This window comes from Cyclospora cayetanensis, unplaced genomic scaffold, assembly GCF_002999335.1.
Source record: "Cyclospora cayetanensis isolate NF1_C8 unplaced genomic scaffold, CcayRef3 CcayRef3_contig_85, whole genome shotgun sequence".
NCBI lineage: Eukaryota > Apicomplexa > Conoidasida > Eucoccidiorida > Eimeriidae > Cyclospora > Cyclospora cayetanensis.
In genome coordinates, this window is record NW_020312758.1 from 35,288 (window position 1) to 57,992 (window position 22,705).

Here is a 22,705-nt window from a genome sequence, read left to right on the forward strand (position 1 = left end):
GCAGCCACACCAATGTTAGCGGAGCGCCCATACTCGTCCTTGTTACTCACACAGTGCAACGGCAAAAGCGATTCCAGAAGCTGCAACAGCACTACGAACACCAAAGGAAGCAGCAGCATCCACTAAGGGCGACCTTCGACAACCGCTGGCTTCAACAAGAACAGGATTAACAGCACCCCCTAGCAGCGCTCATCAAGCTGAGCCTCCCTAGGGAGGCTGCTGCCATGCCTGCGCCGTCTGCCCGCGAATCCGCCGCTGCTGCTGCCGTACGAGTGGTAGCCGGCGAAGTAGCGGGCCGTTCTTCGAGCCTCAGCAGTCCTCCTACTGCCTAAGCAGCAGCAGCGGCATGAATAGGAGCAGCAGCAAGAACAAGAGCGGCATGAATAGGAGCAACGGCAGCAACAACAGCAGCAGTAGTAGCAGCAGCAAAGGCAGCGCTCATGCAGCAGAAAAGCAGGGGGTGGGCATCATGTGCTCACAGACGTGGGGACAGTGCAAACAATGCGAAGGGGACGGCTGCAGCACCTGCTGCAGCACTTGAGGCGCCAGCAGGAGCAGGAGCAGCAACAGCAATATCTGCTGCTCTTCCGCCCACGGAGGCAAGTAGCAACTCAGGCCAGCCGCGGCATGCTCGCCGAAAGTCGAGAAAACAGCAGCAGCAGGAAGCAGCAGCGAAGCGGAAGGCAAAGAACGCTCTCAATGCGAGTAGCAGCAGCAGCAGCAGTAGCAGCAGCAGAGTTACTCAATGCATTTGTGGATTTGAGCTGCGGCCAGGGAGCAGCGGCTTTGAAGAAATAGCAACGCGGGTGCTACAGCGGCAACAGCGTCTCCCACTGAAGGAGTCGGTACAGCAGGAGCAGCACTCATGCTCTGATGAACTGATGGACGAAATCAGGGCAGTGGATGCTCTGTATCCTCCTCTTCTGCTGCTGCAGCCAGGGTACGCTGTGTTGCTTGCTGTTCTCTTGTTCTCCTGCTGCTTCAGGTTTGCTTCTTTTTCTAGGCTCTAGAGGTGTAAGAGGCAGCTCACGGCTGCGGCTGCTACCCTTCCCAACTCCCTCAGGCCGCAGCAACGCCGCATTGCTGCATCTGTGCGTTGCGTTTTCAGTCTCCTCTCTGAATGTTTTTTGGCCGAAGTCGAGCACACGCGTGCTGCAGCGGCTACTGCTGCTGCTGCAGTGGCTACTGCCGCTGCTGGCATCAGTGATTGTAGCAACAGCAGCAGCAGCAGCAGCAACACGAAGGTGACTCCTTGGGATGCAGGTCGCTTATTCACAACACCGTGCAACACGTTCTTGCTGCTTTCTCCCATGAACTGCTTCTACTGCCGACTCGACGGTGTCTCTGCCTCTACTGCTGCCGCGTCTGCTGGAAGCTGCGCCAGCAAAGCAAAAGACGAGGGCAGCTCCTCGCACTCGGAGAGCATCCAAGTCAAGACTTGTGAATCTCCCAGGAAAGTGTGCAACAGAGGGCCCAGCGGTCCTACCAGTTCCAGCAGGAGCAACAGCAGCGTACAAAGCTGTACGGCGGAAATGCTTCGGCCAGAGCAGCAACTGCTCGCAGCCTTCCGCTGCCTCTGCGAATGCTGCGGTAGCCGCCTAGCAGCCGATGGACGCATTCTGCGTAGCAGCAGCAGCAGCAGCAGTCGACGCAGCAGCGCAAAAGACTCGGTCCGCATTTTGTTTCGTATCAGCACGTCCAGGGCAGAAGAGCACGCAGCAGTCGTGGATGCTCTCTTGCCTCCGACGTGCGTGATATGACGCTGCTGCTGCTGCTACTTCTTCTTACTGCCGTGCAAACTGCCGGCTTATGGACTCCCTACGATTGCGTTTTAGGCTCGCACTTGGCTTTTGCTGCCGTCAGTAGGACATGCGGTGTACAGACCTCGGCGCCGTCCAGCTGTCTCGGAGGCTCCGCGCGATATTATTTCGACGGCGGTCTTGATATGTGTGTGTATGTATATGTGTGTATGTATGTATATATATATATATATATATATATATATATGTGTATGTGTGCGTGTGTGCGTGTGTGTGTGTGTGTGGCTGCAGATATCCGGCTATGCGGCCTACGGTTTGCATTGGTCTTACCTGCAGCCCTTCGGAGGAGAGGCTAGCAACGCTGATGCATCATTTGTCGACTGCGTACCATAAGGAGCCGTGAGCCTTGTTGCGATTTCTGGCTGTTGTAGGGCTGGTGTTTTTCTCTTGTGGTTGTTAGGTGTCTGTTCTCGAGGTTGGGAGTTTCGCCGCCATTGTCACTTTGCTGCGTCCGTTGTTGCTGCTGACGGCTTCTGGCTTGTGATGGCACTGCTACCGTTGTTGCGGCAATTTCAGGCGGGAAGTGTTGATGCATGCACTGGCCCTTCACGTAGAAACATTCTTGATGGAGCTTCCCTCGCAGCCAAACCTCTGGGAAGAGATGCAACAACGGGTGCAGCTCAGACTGCAGCAGCAGCAGGAGAGGCAGCATCTAGAGCAGCTACAGCTGCAGCTCAAGCGCGATCGCGTTCGGCAGGCGACCCTCAAGAAAGGCACTAAGGTAGCTGCGGCAACATCCGAGGCCGAAGCAGCAGCAGCTGCTGCCGCAGGCGATGCAGCAACAGCGCAGCAGCAGGCAGCAGAATTCCATATGGCAGTTGCTGCTCGACTCCGCAAAGACAGCAAGCTACGCACTGACGATGCCCCCCTGCCTTCCTTGTTAGTTACACACGGCCGCTGCCACGCTCGTTCGCGGCTTTTTGTTGGTGCTCCCGCTGCTCTCCTGCCTCCACTCTTTTATAACGGTTTTTCTGCTTTGCTTCGTGCGCTGATGATAGTGATGCGAAGTTATCGGCTGTCTTGCTGCCCTGCTCTCCGCGGTGGGCTCTATGAGGCCAACGGCAGCGTGAACGCAATCTTGCAAGGCGTCATGCTTGCTACCTTGTTGCGTCGCAGTCATGAGTCTGGAGGGTTGAGGGAGTCTTGTTTTTCTTCACCCGTCGCGAGAGATCACACACCTGGTCTGCAGGTGCGTTCTACGTCGCTGCTTCTCTTGCTGCTCCCGCCCTTGGACTCCCTATTTTGGCGAGACGCATGCTCGTGTGCTTGCTGCTGCATGTCTGCTTTCACAGAGCTACTTGTACGGAGACACGGCTCTCGACTCCTTCACCTGCAGTTCTAAACACCACCGATCAAGCCCTTCACAGGTTCGTTTATTTCTGCTAGGACACCTCTGGGTGCTCTTGATGCATCCCCCGCTGCTTTACTACGTACTAAGTGCGGCTGTTTCACGAGTTGCCGCAGCTAACAGATGCCGCCGTTGTAGAAACATCTGTCGCTCCAGCTCTGCTCCCCTTAAACTGGGGGGGCTTCTTTGGGTGGATTCAGACGTCTGTTTTATGCACTCTGTTGGCTGTTGATGCTGCCCGCAGCGGAGCCTGAGAGCAGCGTATATAGCTGCATGCACAGCAGCAGGAGAAACACGCATTGCTCGCGGTGAAGACGGCAGACTGGCAACACCGCCTTTGCCAAGTCAAGAACGGCTTGGGCTTGGTGCAGAAAGGCCAGCAGGGGCCATAGCAGCTGCAGCTCCTCTCGCTGCCGCTACAATGCCTGTTCGTTCACCGGATGCCAGCAACACCACCAACAGCGAAGCGCCTTCTGCTGAAGCGCAGTACCAAAGCATTCGCCGCTTCCTACACCACATCGTTCACCAGCAGCCCAAGTACCGAAAAGACTTTATGCTTATTGAAGTAAGGGCTGCTGCTGGTGCTGCTGCTGCTATCGTTGCTGCCATGTTGCCGCAACTCCGAGGGGACAGCGATCTCAGGTCGTGAGAAATGGGGGTTTCAACATGTATCTCTCCGTTCATTGTATTTTTGCTGTTGTGTAGCAGTAGCACCACAACTGCTGCTGCTGCTACTGGTGCTCCTTCTGCTGCGCTGCACGTACAGGTGTTGTCTTCGCGGCCGAACAGACGGAGCTTTCTCGTGCGGCACCTGATAGACAGCAGGCTGTACGTTGTGAAGGAGCTTTTCTTTTACATTCCACAGTCAGTCCTGCAAAAGGCCAGTGGAGCGGTAGACGAGCAGCAGCTGCAACAACAGCTGCAGCAGCAGCTGCAGCAGCGGGAGCCTCCTGACGAGCAAGAGAGCGCACAACTTTTGCTGGAACAGGGATTGAGCCAGGCACCGCAGCAGCAACAACCGAAGGTCAAGAAAAAGGGTAAGAAAAAGCACAAGATGCAGTATACGCGTGTGTATGATGACTCGCCACAGCGCCAGCCGTACAAGCTGTCGCACGAACAGGAAGAGGACATGCGGCAAGAGAAGGAACTGCTGCAGCAACAACAGCTGCAACAGCAGCAACAGGGGCAGCAACAAGTGCAACAGGGGCAGCAGCAGCCAAATAAGCTGTCTGGGCTTGAGGTGGCAGCAGAAGCTGAACGTGTTCTCCACGAGGTTGCGATGCTCTGCACGTTAGAACACCCCGTAGGTTTTGCCGCTGCTTTGTAGGTGTCGCCAGGTGTGCGTCTTTGAGCGATTGTCTCGGATGTGTCGACACGGGGTGCGTCGATATTGGCAGCGAGGCAGTACATGGGAATCTGTTTGCAAAGACATGGTATCAAAGCGTTGTTGCCTTTTGGTGTGTTTTTCTTTTCTTACTATTGCTGTTGCTGGGGGATGGCGCTGCTACGCATTAGTGATGTGCCTGTTATGGCTGTGCGTGGAGTCTCTCTCTACGTGCGTTGCGTGTTGCAGTTCTTGATGCGGTATCACCAGTGCTGGTCGCAGCTGGTGCAAAAGCAGTCGAAGCCGCCGACTAGCAGCGCTTCGCCAGTTGGCACGCAACGCCTTACGTCCAGTGTGGCTGCTGCTGCTGCGTTTAACAGTCCTGCTGCTGCTGAAGGGGGAATGATATCAGAGCCAGCCTCACCGCCGTGGAACCCCGCTAGACGTACAGCCAGCACCAGCAGCCACGGAAGCAGCAGTAGCAGCAGCAGCAGCAGCAGCACCAGCAGAGACAGGTCCACAGCGGCAGCTTTTGTTGCAGCAGCAGCAGCAGCGCAGCCACGTCGCGGAGGGATGTCAGGGAGGGGTACAGCAGCAGCAGGCATCGCATCAGGGGCAGCAGAGGAGCATAAGCAGCTGTCCGTCTTCGTCCAGATGGAGTATCTGGCTTTAAGTCTGCACCGCTTCACCCAAGAGGGGAAAACACTGCATATTGCAGATGTGTGGAGGCTCTTTATGCAGGTACTACAAGCAGTTTCTGCTGCTGCCCATCCCGATGGTGTTGGTTCTTATTTGAGGCTAGGCTGTGTCACAGGATGATTATAAGCACTGCTGTGGCTTGTCTGTACTTTTGTGGCTAGTCTGTCTGTCTGTCTGTCTATCTGTCTGTCCCTCTCTCGATCGATCGAATGCGTATTCTGGCGCCTCAATTTATCCTTTTTTCCTGGGAAAACCGCTTACCAAGCTTTGTTTTATTGCGTTCTTAACCCCGCAGCTTGTGGAGGCAATGGTGTGTGTTCACCGCGCTGGGATGTGCCACCGTGCATTACGTCCAGTCAATATTTTTTTAATAGAAGGCCGTGAAGGTCTCATAGCGAAGGTGCGTTTTTCTAGAAAGCTGCAGATGCCCCTGGATGCTCGTTGCGCATGCATGCATTTCCCATGCGGCAACTGCTTTGGTAGTAGACGATTTGGCAGCCCCCACCCGCCTGTCCAGTCCCTTTTTTCAGTGTGGTGTGTCTACGGACGAAAGCCCCTCGAATCGTCAGAGCATTTGCTCAGTGTGCCTGCCTCCGTCTGCCTTGTTTTTTTGCTTTTCAAACGCCTTCTCTATGTTCGTGCTTCTTTTGGTCGTAGCGCTTCCCGTGTGCCTCTCCCTGGGTTGCTCTTAAGACTTTTGCCTGCCGCTGTCACTCGCTCACTCACACTGCGCGGTCCTATGGCTGCTTTCTCCCGCCCCTAAGCGCTTGCCCCTGTGCTGAAGGTTCTCTCGCCTTTCCTCTTTGGGAGTGGCAGACAGACTCCGTAACAATCTCGAGGCTTCCCCCAACCCCCCCGTTAAGCCCGCACGGCTCTGGAGAGTCGGCGTCCTCCGAAGCCTGTCAGGGAGGCTGTCACTTTTTTTCTGCAGGTGGGAGATTTCAAATTGAAGGAGGGCTTTCCCTCCGACTACGCTCACACGGCATTTGTTGCTCCGGAAGTTCTTCGGGGGGAACATTTCACCGACAAGGCAGACATTTACTCCCTCGGGTCCGCACACCTTGTACCGCTTTTGCTGCTCCTCCTCTTGCCGTCATGGCCACTTCTTTCGCTGATTTTGCACATTTGGAACGTTTCGCCAGCGTCTAAAAGCTTCTGCCGCCTCCTTGCAGATGCCGTAGAGAATGCGTATGTATGTATGTATGTATGTATGTATCTGTCTATCTATCTATCTATCTATCTATCTGTGTATGCATGTGTGTTCTCTTCGCCGCTCAGAGTGCTCTTCTTGGAGCTGTGGCTTCTCTGTCCAGTGGTTGCTCGGCTCACCAGCCGTGACGGTATTCGCACGAATTTCAGGAGCTGCATGCCACCGCGCGCAGTCGTCATTGCAGAGTGCGCAATCTCTGTTGGTGCTCATGGGTGGTTTGCTGCCGTTGTTTTTGATTACGAAAAGACTGCTGCTCGTGGAGGCCCCGCTGTCGCTATTGCTGCATCGTCAGACGTGCAGCTCTGCGTAGTCTGTTGCAGAGACCAGGCAAAACGTCCCTACGCCATGGGGACGAAGTTGAACGGCTTTTGTATGCGCTGCTTATGTGATGCTGGCTTGTGGGTGTTGCAGGATGTTGTTGCAGGAGGAGCCACACCAACGGCCAACTTCGTTGCAGCTGCTGCAGTCAGGGGCCCTCCCCCCCGCTGTAGATGCGGAGCTGTTTGAGGCATTTTTGCTGCGCGTCGGGAACTGCTCGACAGCTGAAGAGGACCCTCCGCCTTTGACTGCGGCCTTTTCAGGGGCAGCAGCAACAGCAGCAACAGCAACAGTGGGGTCAGCAGCGGCGAGCAGTGTTTCAGCAGCAACAGCAGCAGCAACGTCATCGCTATCGCCACCGATTATTGGGGGGTCTTTTGTGAGCCAGCAGCAGGGACGAGGGCAGCCTGCGACTGGTGTGGACGGTGCAGGAGCGGCGCCTCTTGCCCCTTCAACAGCAGCCACAGCAGCTGCCGCAGAGGGTGTAGCTACCGGGTTTGATGCAGCAGCAGCAGCAGCTCCTGGCCTCAGAGTCCGTCCAATGCCACACTCTGGGTACAAACAGATAATCGACAAAAGCAGCAGAAACAGCAGCAGCATGAGTGCACGCGTGAGGCTTACGCGCGAGGTGCTCGACGTGCTCTTCGCGAGGCCCCTTGATCCAAGAAGCCGGTGGGCTTTTGTTGACGCACTGGTACGTGGGCTCCCTCGCGCACAGCAGAAGCATTTGCTCCTGCTATCGCAGGAGCAAATGCTTCTGACGGCGTCTGTGTGTCTGTGTGTGTGGTGCTTCATTAAGCATAGCAGACAGGAGGAGAGGAGGAGCCTCTTCCAGGCCTGCTTTCCGTCGCTTTGAGCCTTTGCGTCTGCGCACAGCAACAGGAAGGCGCCACCCAGAACGGAGGCATGGGAGACCTCAGGGGTTTACTCTGCAGTGTCACGCTGCAACATTTCGCAGCACACGGGGCTTCCCATCATCCTTTGCCGCTTTTCTGCCCAGCAGTCGGCCCCACTCCACGTCAGTTACTCCCCACGCCTCCAGCTTCTATCCCTCTCTGTGTGTATATGTGTGTGTCTGTTGTCTGTGTGTCTGACTGCGTGTCTCTCTGTGTGTCTATGTGTGTGTTGTCTGTGCGTCTGTCTGCGTGTCTCTCTGTGTGTCTATGTGTGTGTTGTCTGTGTGTCTGTCTGTGCGTCTATGTGTGTGTCTATGTGTCTCTCTGTTTGTCTGTGTGTCTGTCTGTCTATCTTTTCCCACTACATATCCTCCTGTTTTCCTCTTACCTTTTACCCAAGTACCTTCTTTGGCCTGACAGGCGGATTGCGCATGAGTCTCAATACTGAGAGCTCAATACGGCGCGGCTCTCCTGGCGATGGTCTCTATTGCCTGTCTCCCTCCCTGTCTCGCCTTGCTGCTTGCGTCTTTCTCCCTCACCCCTCCCCTCATGCTATCTGTCCCCCCGCCTTCCGAGTTCGTTTGCTCGTGCTTCTGTCTGCTGCCTTCTCCGTTTTCCCAGCAGCAACGGGGGTCGTCGCTCTAACGGCCTCGAACATGCTCCTAACCCCCACCGTCCGTCTCTCTGCTGCCTTTGCTGCGCTGGATGCTGCTGCTGCTGCCGTTGCTCCCCCACTCTGCAGCACCATGCAGCAGCAGCTGCCTCCCACTGCACTCGCCGCAGCAGCATCTGCGGCAGCAACACGAGCAGTCCCCGGTAGCCACGAGTGGCAGCACTTTGTAGGGGCAGCGGCAGCAGCATGCGCTGCCGTGGCTGCAGGGCCCCTTCAGCCACAGCAGCGCATGCTGCTCGACGGGGAGGTACTGAAGAGGTCGTGCATAGGTCCAGTCTACGCTTCGGAAGAGGTAAAAAGGTCACTGGCAGTCAGCGGAAACAGCAGAGATGGGAGAGGCCCAGAGACAGAAATATCTGAAATTCTAGCGTACAGAGAAAGGCTCAGGCGCTATCGCGGCCGCCTTCGCTTGCTCGTTGCTCTTTTGTGAGTGCTGCTGTTTTGCATTTCTCACTCTTCATGAGGGGCTGGCTGTGGAAGCAGATTTCGGGGGCGCCTGTCCTGCATGCATCTTGCAGGAGCAACAGCAACAACGAGACAAGGCAAGAGGTCCCTTTGGGCAAGTGCTGCCGCAGCTCGTTGGATGCTTCCAGATCCTGTATCCTCATAAGCCGCCAGCGCAGCAGCCGCCTCCGTCGAATCTACTGCAGCACTTATTCCCCCCTACGTCGGGCTGTCAGGCAGAATCGCGGTCGAGTTGCGGGAAAGGCAGCACTAGTGCATGCACCCAGCAGCAGCAGCGGCTGCTGCACCATCATCAGCAACTTCAAGGAGACGAGCAGAAGGGGCCGAGACAGCAGGTTCTTCAGAAGATGCTAGGCATTCTGTCCAGTGAGGAGCAGCAGTTGGTTGCTGCTGAAGGGGAACTGCTGCTTGCAGCAGTTACCTCCCTGCAGCAGCTCTTGCAGGCTGCTGCATTGCCACCATCCATTGGGCGTTTGGAATGGGCCCTTCCACAGCTCCTTAGGGTCATCCTCCAGTAAGCAAAGCTGCATGCTGTGCATGAAGGCGCATGCTTTATGTGGTGGTGGTTGTATTTCCGCTACACATGCATGTGCGTTCACGCATGTAGAACACCCGCTGCTACAAAAAATACTATGCGTTTCTTTCCGCAGCAGTCCTTGATGCTACAGGCTACCCCGCTTCTTCTCGCTTTGTTCCTGCTGCACCTGCTCCGTGGCCGGAGCTGCACGTAATGCATGCATGCTTCAGCGCCTATGATGGGTGCTGCTGCTGTGGCTGCTGCTGCTTGTCAGGCTGTTTTTCAGGGTTCCTCAGTCAAACGTGCACGAAGCAACGTTGCAGCTGCTGCTGCTGCAGCAACGGCGACAGCAAAAGAAGCAGCAGCAGGCAGCTCGCCAGACTGCTCAGGAGCAGTTTATACCGTTTTCCACTGTCACCGCGGCGGACTGCGATCGCGTCCTTTCTGTAGGCCCGTTAGCGCCTCTGTCTCTGCATCACCAGAGCTGCAAATTGTTTTTCTTCTGCCAGTGCTCCTCCCGCATGTCTGCTGCTGGGTACTTTTTATTGACTAATCCTCCTTGGTCGGAGGCCGATTGTGGCAGTGTCGCGTGTCGAACATTCTCTCTTGCGCCGCAGCGCCTGTCCAATTTGGAAGACGTGCAACTAAATGCCGCGGCCGAGCAGCTGCAGCAGCTGCTGGCGTTCTCCGGGGAGGTTCTCCAGCTGCTGTCGCTACTGCAGACAACATCAAATCGCCTTACAACCAGCAGCACCCAGCAGCAGCCACACCAGCTTTGCTGGGATTCCCAGTCAGAGTTGGCTTTAGCAGCGGAGCTGGAGAGAGAGCTTAGCCATGCGCTGCACCTCTCGCTGCTTCTGCAAGCAGCAGCGGACGCCTCTACTGGCCGCTGCTGCTGTATGCGGCTATTAATGCCCTTGGAGAGTCCAAATTATGATACCGATGTAGGGATTGCTGCCACTTTCAGGATCCCTTGGTCTTCTGCTGTGTCGTAGCTTGCCACTGCTTGTTTTGCTGGTCTTGCATTCGTGTAGCTGTCCCTGCTACTGAAGGCTGTGTTTATGTATGTGTTTACGTATACATATATACATGTATATGTGTGTTTCGTATGCGTATGCTCCTACAGCGCCTGCTTTTTGGAGTGTTTCTGGATGTTTCGGTCTTGTTCGCGCAACCCCACGGATACTCGCATAACCCTGCCGCTACTTCCTGCCTCCCGGATACGCAGATGGGAGAGCAGCAGCCTTACCAGCAGCCACTTCAGTCACTGTCGCGGTTCACGAGGGTTGGTGGTGGCGGCTACATGAGGCCTTTCCTTAGGAGCTTCGCACCAGCAGGAGCAGCAGCAGGTGGGGCTCCTGTTGTCACATGCAAAGCAGCAGCGGCGAGTGGCTGTGCTGCTGCAGATGCAGCGGATGCCTCAGCAGCATCCTCAGCAGCAGCAAGAGAAAGCAGCAGAGGGGGAGAGGCCTGCGAGAGGGAGACGCAGCGTGGCTCCCTGGTTCTCTCCTTTGACCTTGACTTAGAGTCCGTCATTTCCCTCTTCTCGGGTGCAGACACAGCAGCAGCTGCTGTTGCCGCCACGGCTGCACTAAAGCGGCAGCAGCGAGAATATGAGGCCAATGGTGCGGCGTTATTGGAGGCTGCTGGGATTACACCTGCTGAAAATAGCGCAACAGAGCAGGAGGGGGCCCTCATGCGTACCGCCACCGTTGAAGGGTGGACAGATTTGCTCCTGCCGCAGAAGCATTTGCAGCAGCCTATGCCGCAACAGCACTCCCCGCTGCAACAGCTGCGGAGAAGCAGAGAGCCATGGGTAATCCTCACAACTGCTAGTAGCCGCCTTGTTCCCTTAGGGGTTGCCGTGGCGAATCGTCTCATCCGAAGGGGCGTGGCAGTAAGTCTACCGACTCCGCTGGCGTGCTTCTGTTGCTGATGCATTTTTGCCCCTGCTGTATGTGTCTACGCCTCGCATGCTGGCCTTAGTTAGCGGGTTCATTACGTGTGTAGCTTTGCACATGAACACAAAGGAGCCGCTTGTACACCGCACATCCCGTTTTCGTCTTGCAGCTGCTGTTCTGGCAAGACAAGGATTGCTAAGCGAGCCTTCTCCTCCTCTGCTGTTTCTGTGTATTCAGGCTGTGATGCGGATACAGCCGGTCATCGAGGTTTCGCGCTTCCAGGAGACCCTGCGGCGGCATTTTAGCGTTAAATACCACGTGGTAATCCAGCAACAGCAGAAGACTAGCTCTAGTCGCCAGCAGCAACAGGCAGCCTACGACTCAGCAGAGGACGATGCTACCTGGTTTAGTTCACAGAGCGAACAGTACATTCCTCTAGCGGCGTGTGCGAGAGGGAGAGCCTCAAGTGGGGGGGGGGCATCTTCTCCCGATACTCTTGCTGCTGCAGTGGGCCCTGTTATTTTTGGCCTTACACAACTGCAGCAGTCAGGTGCGATTGTCTCAGGAGACAGCAGTAGTAATACTAGTAAACGGAGGCCTAAGCGTGTAAGGCACCTGACAGCTCAGGGCCTCATTTCAGTGCTTGTTGCTGCAGCAGCGAGGCGTTAAAATAAGCATCGACACAGCATCAGCACTGCCCCAGCAGGTACTTCTGGTTGTACTGTGCGTAGACAGGCTGGCCTCTCGTCTTTTGATCAATTCTGAGAAGTTCCTCCTTCCCACCACCCAGCCTATTGGCCTCTTCCCTGGCTAACCAAGCATTCCTCAATTGGCGAAAGCATTGGCGACGTAGCGCTGTCTCGAACCATACGGGGAACTCCCTGGCTAGCGGCTGTGGGAGAGCAGCATGATTGGCTCGTTTGTGCGGGGGATGCGTGGGGAACGAAGAGGTGGCATTCAAGACTCACACAAAGGGTGTTCGAGCCACCGCTGCCAACGCCACTTCTGTTCCCCCGGCAAAAGCAGTCAAATAGTCTCTTGCCCAGGTTGAAGAGTGCAAGGGGCACTTCATCATGGGCATCAGGCGGCCCATCCACCCCTTCAAGCATCCTAGAAACCCTTTACCTGCCGATCCTGCATCGAAGGATCAAAGCAGGTTCGATGTAGACAGCAACACTTGTGTGCTCACCGGCTCATTTTCGTATATTAATTCTTGAATCTTTGGGTATCAGGATCTCAGCCTCACACTCTCCCAAGCCCCTCATGCCCGCGATATGAGCAGGCACTCCACAGGACCGATGCAGCAGTTGCAGCAACTGCCTTGGCAGCTGAAAAAGCAAAACGTGAATAATCAAACAAATTTCAAGCGTCTACCATTATGCACGCGCCACAGGCCTATTCTACACAATACGTTAGTCAACTACAGCAGCAAACCCTCGCAGTCGATGAAGCCTGCATAAAAACACGTAAAGGCTGTCACGCGGCTGTGTTTTCCCATCCCTGTAATCAGCTTGTCGCTGCTTTGCTCCCTAGAGCTGTTCCTGCTCAAGACGCTGCGCTTGCTGCTCAACCAGGGATGACTGCTGCTGCCCTTGAACAACAGGCTCCAGTGTTTTCTGTTGGAGCTGCAACGAAGGTTGTAGTGGCTGCTGCTGCTGCTGCACAACCTGCTGTAGTGGCTGCTGCTGCTGCAGAGGCTGCTGTAATGGCTGCTGCTGCACAGCCTGCTGTAGTGGCTGCTGTAATGGCTGCTGCTGCACAGCTTGCTGTAGTGGCTGCTGTAATGGCTGCTGCTGCTGCAGAGGCTGCTGTAGTGGCTGCTGCTGCTGCAGACGCTGCTGTAGTGGCTGCTGCTGCTGCAGAGGCTGCTGTAGTGGCTGCTGCTGCTGCAGAGGCTGCTGTAGTGGCTGCTGCTGCTGCACAGGCTGCTGTAGTGGCTGCTGCTGCTGCAGAGGCTGCTGTAGTGGCTGCTGCTGCTGCACAGCCTGCTGTAGTGGCTGCTGCTGCTGCAGAGGCTGCTGTAGTGGCTGCTGCTGCTGCAGAGGCTGCTGTAGTGGCTGCTGCTGCTGCACAGCCTGCTGTAGTGGCTGCTGCTGCTGGACAACAGGCTGCAGCGGTTGGTGCTGCCTTTGCACAGCAGGTTCCAGTGTTTGCTGCTGCAGAATCGCCGAATTCTGCGTTGGAGCAAGTTTCTGCTGAGGCACGAGATACTCTTGCTGGCGCTGTGGCGGAATGTCAATTGGCACTTGACCCGCCGCTTGCTGTAGTGGCTGCTGCCGTTGCTGCGCATCCTGCTGCGATGGCTGTTGCTGCAGTTGTTGTTCCTGTTCGCGCCTAACCCTTGCACGTCTCTGGAGGTTATTGAACTTCTCTCGTCCGGTGAGCGGCAATGCTTGCTGCTGCGGCGGAAGTTGCTGCAGCTGCTGTTGTACTGGGGGAATACTGGCGTCCTCAGGCTTGGGGAGCACTGCAGGCGCATTTTGATTCTCGAGAGGTATTTCCGCAGAGAGAGCGACCGCTGTTGTATGCGATACGTCCTGGTGTTTGCTGCTGTAGCCGCTGCCGAAGCTCAGACTCCCCAGAAGCCGCCAGAACAGCAGATACAGCAGGCAGCAGCAGGTGCAGGCAATCAGAGCATGCAGCATCCAGTTACGCCGACGCAAGGCCCTCATCTGCGGATTATGCGCAAGGAAAGTGACGCCGAAGAGCACATCCAGCAATAGCGGCAGCCATAACGCTAGGAGGAGACATGCACTGGAAACGGGCAGTGCATCCACAGGCCGAGCACTCATCGGCAGCATGCGCATCAGCGGCGAAGCAGAAAGTCTGGCATAAAACCATCCAAAAAATCTCTGCGTGCTGTAGCGGGAGAGAAGGCGTCAGCGGAGACATATTATAGCCAAGGCTACGAAGGCGTTGGTCAGGATAAAGCGCAAGCGATCGGACAAACGCGGAGAGGCTCGAAGAGACAGACAAACAGACTGACGGACAGGATGAGCGGAGGATCACACGCAGAACTTTTTTCATTAATAATGAGGAGGTAAAAAGCGGTTCTTTGCTCACCACACGGGCGATAGAGGCTCTTGCGGTCGCCAAGGAAAGACCCAATCGTGAGGCCTGAGGTGCAGGAAGCAGCGAAGAGCAACCCGTCCCTTCTATAGCGAAGAATCCTACACCCGAGAGGAACGAAAGGGAATTGCTGAAAGGGACGGCTTCCAGTCACGAATATATATGATAAAGAGAACCGGAAGGCTTCCAGTTAAGAATATATATATATACATATATGTATATATATATATTCTTAACTGGAAGCCTGAAAGATAGACCGAAACAGAGCAATAAGGGTGCCTGCCATGTGAGGCAGAACGCAATCAAAGCTCTCAGGAGCAGCCGGAGAGGAGGAAACGTCCAGCAGAAAGGCAATTGACGCACGTGAGTTTGGGTCCTTCTAATGGTTTGCCGTTGAGCAGCCAGACCAGCAGATACGTAGAACCCTACATGCTCAGCATCCAACGGCATCACCTGCGCTCGCTATGCATACATCAGCAGCAGCATCACGCCACATCCCACTACGGCAGTCATATATAGACACACACCCCACCGCTGTGATGGGTGTCGCTGCTACCCCTTCAAGGAGGTCTCTGCCTGCCTCTACGCCTGCCTGCCTGTCTGTCTGCCTGCCCACTTGTTTGAACACGTATGCAGTGGCATCCGCAATGCCACGAAAACACGACCCCTTCCCCCCCAGATGCAACATATGCGCTGTGAAAAACACCATCAGACACACAATAACCCCCTAGGGACCACTTGCCCTCCCACTGACTGTAATACTAACTAACACGCACTCCGAGATGTTTGCAGCCTTCTACCATCTTCTTTTGAGTCTTATGCAGGCGTGGATCTTCTTCCTTGCCTGCACACCGTCAAGTTCAATGCACCGTAATCAGCGCTTGATGAACATGACGACATCTCCGAAAAGCCGCGCAGTGCAAGTAGGCCGAACTCAATGCGATTTCCACGAGCTAAAAAAAGCTGCGCAGAGAGCCACAGCATCAAAGCACTGACAGCAAGCCAAAATCACCTACTCCTGGACAGAAGGTACCGCCTTTCCACAGTCTCCACTTCTGCAGCCGGCGTTCGTAACTGCTCTCGAGAAGAAATCAGCTGAGGGCACACACATAAGCACTAAAACATCACGCGTGCTTCGCTGTACGTATTGTAGGCTTTCTAGTTTTGTTGCTACAGCTTCTAACTATCCTACAGGAAGCAGCCTTCGGCTAGGGCAGAATGTTGCAGCCTCACGCGGTGTCTAAAATCTAAACCCCCCGCATTCTGTCAGCCCCCAAGATGGGTCTCCAGCTCCAAGTGCTGCAGCTGAGATGGAATCAAACACACACAGGCAATTACCTGCATTATGTTTCCATGCTTCACATCACTGCAGTTGCTAGCCGTCAGTCCCTAAGAGCTAGCTAGCTGGGCCTCCTCCTGGATTGAATAACACCCCATAACACCACGCGCCGCAGTACCTACAGCCGCTGCACAGACGCGATTATCACGGCTACATGCCTTCATCAACTTCTCTAGAGCATACACTACTTCTGAGGTAACAGAAACAACAACACCAACCGCTTCTTGTCCACCAGAAAAGCAGCAGCCAAAACAGAAAGCCCGCAAGCGCAAAGAATAGGGAGCCAGAAACAGATTGTACCTTCCGTATAGCCTTTGAGGGCGACTAGGGAGCACCGCAGTTTTTTGGCACAGGCCTCGTGAAATTCTAGTTCCAACTCATGCACGGGGCTGTCCATAGCGTATGTTTGCCGCAACAATGGTGCGCATTCCGCCACCGCTAGTACTCGTGATACTTGCCCTGCAGGTATTTATGCTATTTGCAGTCAGTCCTAACCGATGTGCAGGTTTCACCCCTCAAGCTGTACCCCTACTACCGTTGCCTGTGATACCGTCGGATTGCTGCCCCCCTCCAGCTGTCCTGACGAATATGCCTATTGAGGCCAATGTCTGTGGTGGCGATACATTTAGCGTGACTGGGCTTGCTGCAGCAGGCAGTAGCTCAGGGGGGTGGCAGTATGTTCGGAGTTGCTGTTGGTCCTGTTGCTGCCTCTGGTGCTGCGCCTCTCGCCTTAGCTGCTACTTGCTTCTTTTCCTCCCTGGAAGCTCTCTCAAAGGCCGCGCCGAGCACCTAACTGATGTACAGGCAAAGGTCATACTAACACAGCAGGGGCAGCTCATGCATAAACAGCGAGGATATACCGGTCTGCAGCTGCAACACGAGTGGCAACGGGAGTTAGCCGTTTATCACGGGTAAACGTGGAACTGATATACCCTTTTCAAAAACTCCGCTTGTCTTCTAACGCTAAGAGGCCGAGTGAAACCCAAGGAACACCCCAATACCCGCACTAGCAGCGTCCGAGCAGTGCGCAAAGTTGCAGGAACGGGGGCCCCCCCCTTGAGGAGTTCTGGGGGGGAACTGCGGATGTACCTGCGGCTACAGTTACTGAACGCAAATAAATGATGTTTTGTTCGTAAAAGCATCATACAGAAGAATCTTGCAATTTATTTGTGTGGTAATGGCTTCTGCTGCTGTGGCTACCTCTGGTGCTGCACACATTGTTGGGGGTTCATGAGGGAGAGAAGAACCAAGCAAAAAGGCACACTACTAACACCAGCAGACGCGTCCATCAAATTGGTGTCTTTTTTGCGCAAGACATCATCTCCGGTGGGCACAAAGGGAGCAGCAACATTTGCCTGAGCAGTGCGGTGGGAAGTGCGTTAGTGAAACGGCATACGCAATTAGGCCGTGAAACCCTTACAGCGACTGTCTCGCCACAGCGGCCGCGTCGTGTATACGGCATTGGGGCTACACGCAGTCGCAGTGCCGTGGAACGCAGCTGCTGCGGAACATGAGGAGTCAGCCCCACAGCGCTCCTATAGCATTAGGAAGGCAGATTTAGTGGCATCCCCATCCTCAGTGTGACTACCAGTCGGTGGCTCCAAATACAGACTGCAGCTGTTTCTGTCGGATCTGCCTTCCCATGGGCAGACTTCTGTTCCCAAGCAGCTGCAATGGAATTGTAGCAGCAGCTGCAACAGGACGGAGGGAGAGGCTTGCTCCGACAAGCGCTAGTGCAGGAGTTTCAGTTGTAGAATCAGGCAGGGTGGAAGCGGCCCTGGAGGCGACCGACTCTTCCGAGATACGAGGGGAAGTGCTACACGAACTGCAGCGGCAAAAGCAAAAACGCCAACAAAGCCAGGAGACACCACCGCATGAGCTGCTGCTCTTCCTGCAGCCCCGCAATAACAGCAGTACAAGCTGGTGGGCACCTGCCGCTTGTGTTTCAGCGCGTTTACAGCGGTGGGTGGGGGAGACTGTAGGAGCTCTCTTTACTTCAAAGCATCAGCGGCAGCACCGCTGGAGGCGTCTTTCCTCGAGGGGCCTTCTCCTGAGAGGTCGCAGGAGCACCAGCAGCAATCTTTGGGAAGCGGCGTGTGCGGTATTTATTGCTGCTGCAGCAGCAGCACTGCAAATGGCTGCCTACCCTACGGTACATGGGGGTCCAAGTGCTGCATCAAGCGCGACAGCACTGACGCCAGCAGCAAAGGATATCAAAGTCCAGAGTTGGCTGGCATCCAGTATATTGCAGTGTAGCACCAGCGCCGTCTCCTTCTGGAGCGTGTGTGCAGCAGGCGGTCGGCTGCAGCAGGCTCTGGGCATTTCCTGTGCGTCTATATTGGCGAAGCCTTTGGGCTTGATTACGGTTGCCGTGGCATCGAATGCAGCAGCTGCTGCGGCTGCTGCTGCTGGTTTTGCCTGCACCAGGGTGCAGGAGCTCCATGCGTCCAGCAGGAACGGCCGAAGGGGGTGGTTTGCAGCTGCAAAGGAGTTACAGCAGGAGACTCGGGGGCAGTGGGGTGGCTTACTGTTACAGCACCACCCGCGCACGTATTCGGTGAGTACTTCCACGGATACCAGCAGTGGCAAGGATTTGCTGCGGCTTGTAACCGCCGAGACACTGCAAGGATTGTTGGTATTTTATCTCTTGGGTGGTCGTCTGTTTCGGCTGTCTCCCTCCAGTCTCATTTCTCCCGGTGCCTTCGCTGAGAGAGGCCTCTCCCTCTCCGCATCGACAGGATATGCGTCAGAAACGGAGAGGCGCGTCATTAAGAAAATAGGGCTGCGCTTCGGGTGTCACACCTGCGGTATTCGGACTCGCAGCACTCGTTGGGTTGCCGATCACCAGCCCCCTACGGCTCAAGTTATTAGCTACGAGAAAACAACTGTAGGCTGGGTCTTAGGCACTATAAGGCGACTCCTTGGGGGGTCCAAGTATTGGCCTCAGCGCCTGTATCCACATTGCGAAAGCTGCAGCCTGAAACAAGCTGTGGCTGTCAGAAAGCAAACAGCTGCCACTGCAGCTGCAGTCGTGAGCTCTGCTATTCCCTCCCAAGAAGTAGCAGCGAAACTCCGAGAGAAGCGCAGCCAATTACTCCAGCAGAAACTGATCTTTAGGGCGCGCTCCTTCCGTCTGTGGCACCTCACAGGGGGGATCGTTTCTCTCATCCGCTGCCTTGACGCCCTCTAATTCAAATACAGTGTGCGCCGATATTGCATTTGCGGTACACACGACTCTGGCGGCTGCCCTCGTTGCCGCCAAAATTGAACCTGCTTAATAAACGAGGGCTGCAGCACAGATGCTGCAGCCTTTTCGCCGCATAGCTGCCTCAGCGCTACACTACTGTCCACCACGCTGACTTTCTTGCCGCGCTGGAAGGGCTTTCCAGGCCAACAGCAAATATAGCAGACGCTTTTTACTGCTCTAACCTCTAAACTTAATCAGGGCCTTTTCGAGAACGTGCCCATAGAGGTGATACGTTTAGCCTGCACTAGCGCGTTAAGCCTTTCGCTTCTTTCGGTTCCGCTTCTCGTCTCACTCTAGATTTTCTTTCCCGCCTTCAACGCTAACTCGCCGTCCACCTTCGCCAAACCTTCTGCTCTACTGCTCACCTCTCAATTCACCCTCCATCTCTGTCTATGTGTATGCCCTCCCGCTATATCTCTTCCTGGGCAGCAGGGCGTCTCGCCAGACGGCAGCGCTGCATATGCAAAGTGTGCCTCGGTCAACTGCATGCGACTACCCGTTTCAGAGCCCTCTCCTAGTGCTTCTGGTGTAGTACTGAGTGAGCGCAAAGCTCCAGCGCGAAGGCGCTCACAGCATATCCTAAGGCTTCACTCCTGACTTACGTTGCAAATCGCAAGAGCAAAAGCAGCGGCAGTGCGTGTCGATGCGGAGCGTGCTGCTGCTGCAGCCCTCCCACCGCGCGGAGAGCGACCATCCCTACTCCCAAACACACACAGTACCATCCCTGCACCCTGCAAACAGCCTGCTGCTGTTGCCGCAGTTACTCCACGCCAAGCAACTAATCTCTGCAGAGCCTCCGTGAAGCACTGAGATGGGGCCATCCCCGTAGAGCTGCTGGACCTGCAGCGCTGCAAGACTATCACTCACCATATCAGCACCGCTGCTGTTACTGCTGAGCGCATGCGATGCTTTGACTGCGTTGCAGGAGGCGGCTTTCTGCTTCAGGTCCCAAATCAAGAGGTGGCTGCCGGTGGCAACGGCCAGCAGACTGCCACAAGGCGAAAAACACGGCGCAGCAGCAACCGTGTTGCACCGTAGGAGGGGGTGTGTAAGAGTTTGCTCCTGATGCCGCTGCTGCAGCATCATGCGTAGGTCGAGAAGCTGCAAAACTTTGTCCTCTCCAAGTGTACAGACAGTGTGTCCATTAGGGGAGATGGCGACGCCTACGACACCTTCCCCGCTATGCAGTGGGGGTGACACCATGTCTGCACTCCAGATCCGGCTGTTACTTCTACTGCTGCCGCTGCTGCTCCTGCTGGAGGGTGTGAAGAGACTAAGGGTGCTGTTTCGGTGACCAATGAGCAGCATGGCACCGTCTGCTGCAGCAGCCGCTGCCGTGGGACGCGATTGCAGCGTCGTACATCGGCTAGAGGCGCTGCGGTGTATGTCCCACAGACGAAGTGACCTATCGTTGGCGACGCTCCAAGCTGCTTCAGCTGTTGCTGACGCAGCGTCCCCCTTCGGCTGCAAAAAGCCGCATGCGACAATCGCCCCGCCGCTGTGTCCCTTAAGGGTTTGGAGAACTTTGCCTCGCGGAAGCTGAGTGACGTACAACGCGGCATCAATGCATCCAATCAACGCGAGCGCTTCCTGGGACCTAGCTGCCGTCTCTTTCTGCCGCAGCAACAGCACGTCAACTGCTGTACATGCAGCCCGCAACGGGGAAGGCTGAACGGAATACAAACCTCCAGGTCTGACACCACCCAACACGGCCAGTGTACCATCAGCACCTCCTGAGACAAATAGCTCTCCCGCCGTGGCACGTCCTGCCGTTGCTTCTATTGGACGACTGCAGCAGCACAGGACAGAGCCATTCTGCATGTGAATAGTCCGCAATAACCGGAGAGGAGGGCGACAAGACCCTTCACAGTTCCTGTCGATGCTGGTGCTCTCGTTAGGGGGGGGGCTGCTGCTCGGCAGTGCAGCTGCTGCGGTCGGTGTACCTCCAGCAGCTGCTCGGGCAGCCGCTACCGCATGCGCTGATTCAGAATCTGCTGATGGCTCCTGCCGACTTCTGAGGAGAGAAGCGGCAGCAGGAGTGTCACGGCCACTGGTGAGTCCTGTTGAGGGTCCAAGGTGAGCATCTGCCGATGATGCACTTGTGCGCATTTGGTCCTGCAAGAGCTCTAGAGAGGCGGCCTCAGCCTGTTTGTACCGCAGGAGCTCCCGGAGGTATCCCTCAGTCTCCAACGCCTTTGCAGCAACTTCTTGTTGAGCTTTTTGCACCGCCTGCTGTTGTTGTTGCTGCTGCTGAACCAGCAGCAAACAGGTCCTGCGAGTTGCTGCAGCCTGGGCTTCGTTCTCGGCGATCTCCTCTTCCTTCTCCCTAAGTTGCCGCTGTTGCTGTAGCAACTCACTGTCCTTCTCAGCTAGCAGCTGCTGTTGTTGTTGCACCTGCTGCATAAGCACCAGCAGCTCCGTCTCGAGCTGCTGTTGTCGCTGCTCATATTGCCTTTGCGTTGCCGCTGCTGCTGCCTTTATCGCCCTGATTTGCTGCTTCAGAACTGCACTGTCTGGCGTATTCTGCAGATGGTGCTCTGTCTGCGCTGCACAAGGGCCACCAGCTGCAGCAGAAGTCGCTGCTGCCGCTAATCCTTCTTGTGCTGCTGCAGCAGAACGCACAGCCAAGGTGGATGCATGGTTCGCTAGCAGCCGGCGATTCTCTTCTACCGCTGCAGCATGCGCTGCACAAACAGCCGCAAACCAGTCGTGCTGAAGAAGATGTTTTATTCGAGCTCTTCGGAGGAAGACTTCCCGCCACAGGGGCAGCCTTTCGGGTGGTCCTGTTTCTTCTGCTCCAGCCGCAGCCCTATTTGTGTTCATCACCCTTCTTGATGCAACCGGTGCAGCTGTGTCTGCTCCATCACTTGTGTCACCGCGCAAGTGCATTTCTGCTGCTGTACAGTCGGAGTTGACGCGCTGCTGTAAATGCTGCTGCTAGTGCTCCCTGCAGTGTCTCCATCTGCTGTTGCACCCACCAGACAGGTGTTCCTAAGTCCACACAAATGCTGCCATCCAAGGATTCACAGTGCCTCTACGACGATTGCTGGTGCTATACCAGTTTGCCATGACGGGATTGATGCAAGTCCCCACTCCGTTTCTTCTACTTGGTGCTGTCAATGGGCCTTCGCTTTTGCATCTCTTATGGCGGCTGGAGCTCTGCGCCACCACCTCCCTTGTATTATTGTACCATATGGAGCCTTTCTTCTGCGCCTACCCTTGTTTCTGCTGCTGCGCGTGCTGCAGTGGCAAGAGGGCTTGCACACTTTAGAAGGGTCAAAGCCACAAACACAGCTACTGCCGCTCCGACCAGCGTCTCATGCTGCTGTTGTTAATTTTGTTTATAGCGTTGATACAGCTGTTCTTTTACTGCTGCCGCTGCTAGAGCTGTCAGAGTAAGAGGGGAAAGGAACACACTCATCGGTGGGGGGCCCCGTGGGCATGAGGCGAGGCCCCAGAACAGCGAGCTTAGGGGGAAACTGCGGTATGGCATTATCAGAGGACTGGAGAGTAAGTACAAAAAGGATATTTACTTCACAGCGAATGCAGGCTGATGGTGTTACTCTTTTGAGTTAGCCCTATATGGTCTTCCTTCGAAGGCCGTTGTTGCTGCTGACACTGACGCACGTATTTCTCTCCCCCAGGGTACAAGAAAATTTGGTTAGTATTCTAGCGGTCCTACTGCGTAATGGTGCTTGTGCTTCTTCTTCAGTGGTTTCGATGCATGCTTCTCTAAGGTCCCTGTTTGAAGGGTCACTTAGATGATGGCCTCGCCGGAAAGCCTACTCCTTAAGCGTTTTTTGACTAGATACTGCAGCCTTTATTAGCAATCCAGCCTCACTTCCAATTTTACCTTGCATGCGACTAGAAACCATCGAT

General features: G+C 55.4%; 4 protein-coding genes across 4 annotated transcripts; 2 read left to right on the forward strand and 2 right to left on the reverse strand.

Moving 5' to 3' along the window:
• Positions 1-224: 224 nt before the first annotated feature.
• Positions 225-11,840, forward strand: LOC34617349. Its single transcript, XM_026335901.1, has 17 exons — positions 225-297; positions 1,138-1,193; positions 2,542-2,583; positions 3,935-4,471; positions 4,742-4,823; positions 5,106-5,233; positions 6,123-6,241; positions 6,470-6,586; positions 6,813-6,999; positions 7,108-7,413; positions 7,524-7,776; positions 8,036-8,580; positions 8,657-8,968; positions 9,089-9,267; positions 9,545-10,214; positions 10,397-11,167; positions 11,409-11,840. Exons 1-17 carry the CDS (start codon positions 225-227, stop codon positions 11,838-11,840), a joined length of 4,809 nt encoding a protein of 1,602 aa, XP_026191686.1.
• Positions 11,841-12,700: 860 nt separating this feature from the next.
• On the reverse strand, positions 12,701-15,976 carry LOC113146972 (adenylate cyclase, terminal-differentiation specific-like). Its single transcript, XM_026335902.1, has 7 exons — positions 15,812-15,976; positions 15,257-15,356; positions 14,773-14,933; positions 14,604-14,702; positions 13,883-13,997; positions 13,476-13,638; positions 12,701-13,325 (listed from the first exon to the last, which is right to left on the reverse strand). The coding sequence occupies exons 1-7, from the start codon at positions 15,974-15,976 to the stop codon at positions 12,701-12,703; spliced, it is 1,428 nt and encodes a 475-aa protein (XP_026191687.1).
• A 1,245-nt stretch (positions 15,977-17,221) lies between these two features.
• LOC34621995 lies at positions 17,222-18,769 on the forward strand. The gene has a single exon (XM_026335903.1). The coding sequence runs from the start codon at positions 17,222-17,224 to the stop codon at positions 18,767-18,769; it is 1,548 nt and encodes a 515-aa protein (XP_026191688.1).
• Positions 18,770-19,522: 753 nt separating this feature from the next.
• Positions 19,523-21,715, reverse strand: LOC34621996 (autophagy-related protein 16). Its single transcript, XM_026335904.1, has one exon. The coding sequence runs from the start codon at positions 21,713-21,715 to the stop codon at positions 19,523-19,525; it is 2,193 nt and encodes a 730-aa protein (XP_026191689.1).
• Positions 21,716-22,705: the final 990 nt, after the last annotated feature.

Coding starts and splice junctions, on each gene's coding strand:
- LOC113146972 (XM_026335902.1), bottom strand. CDS start 15,976: ATGGACAGCCCCGTGCATGAGTTGGAACTAGAATTTCACGAGGCCTGT. Junction 15,357..15,811: donor TTTTGGCTGCTGCTTTTCTG/GTGGACAAGAAG, acceptor GTGATGTTTTAG/TGCTTATGTGTGTGCCCTCA. Junction 13,639..13,882: donor GGCTGCCGCTATTGCTGGAT/GTGCTCTTCGGC, acceptor ATGCGCCTGCAG/TGCTCCCCAAGCCTGAGGAC.
- LOC34621996 (XM_026335904.1), bottom strand. CDS start 21,715: ATGCACTTGCGCGGTGACACAAGTGATGGAGCAGACACAGCTGCACCG.
- LOC34621995 (XM_026335903.1), top strand. CDS start 17,222: ATGGGCAGACTTCTGTTCCCAAGCAGCTGCAATGGAATTGTAGCAGCA.
- LOC34617349 (XM_026335901.1), top strand. CDS start 225: ATGCCTGCGCCGTCTGCCCGCGAATCCGCCGCTGCTGCTGCCGTACGA. Junction 1,194..2,541: donor CTGCAGTGGCTACTGCCGCT/GCTGGCATCAGT, acceptor AAAGGCACTAAG/GTAGCTGCGGCAACATCCGA. Junction 10,215..10,396: donor GTCCAAATTATGATACCGAT/GTAGGGATTGCT, acceptor ATGCTCCTACAG/CGCCTGCTTTTTGGAGTGTT.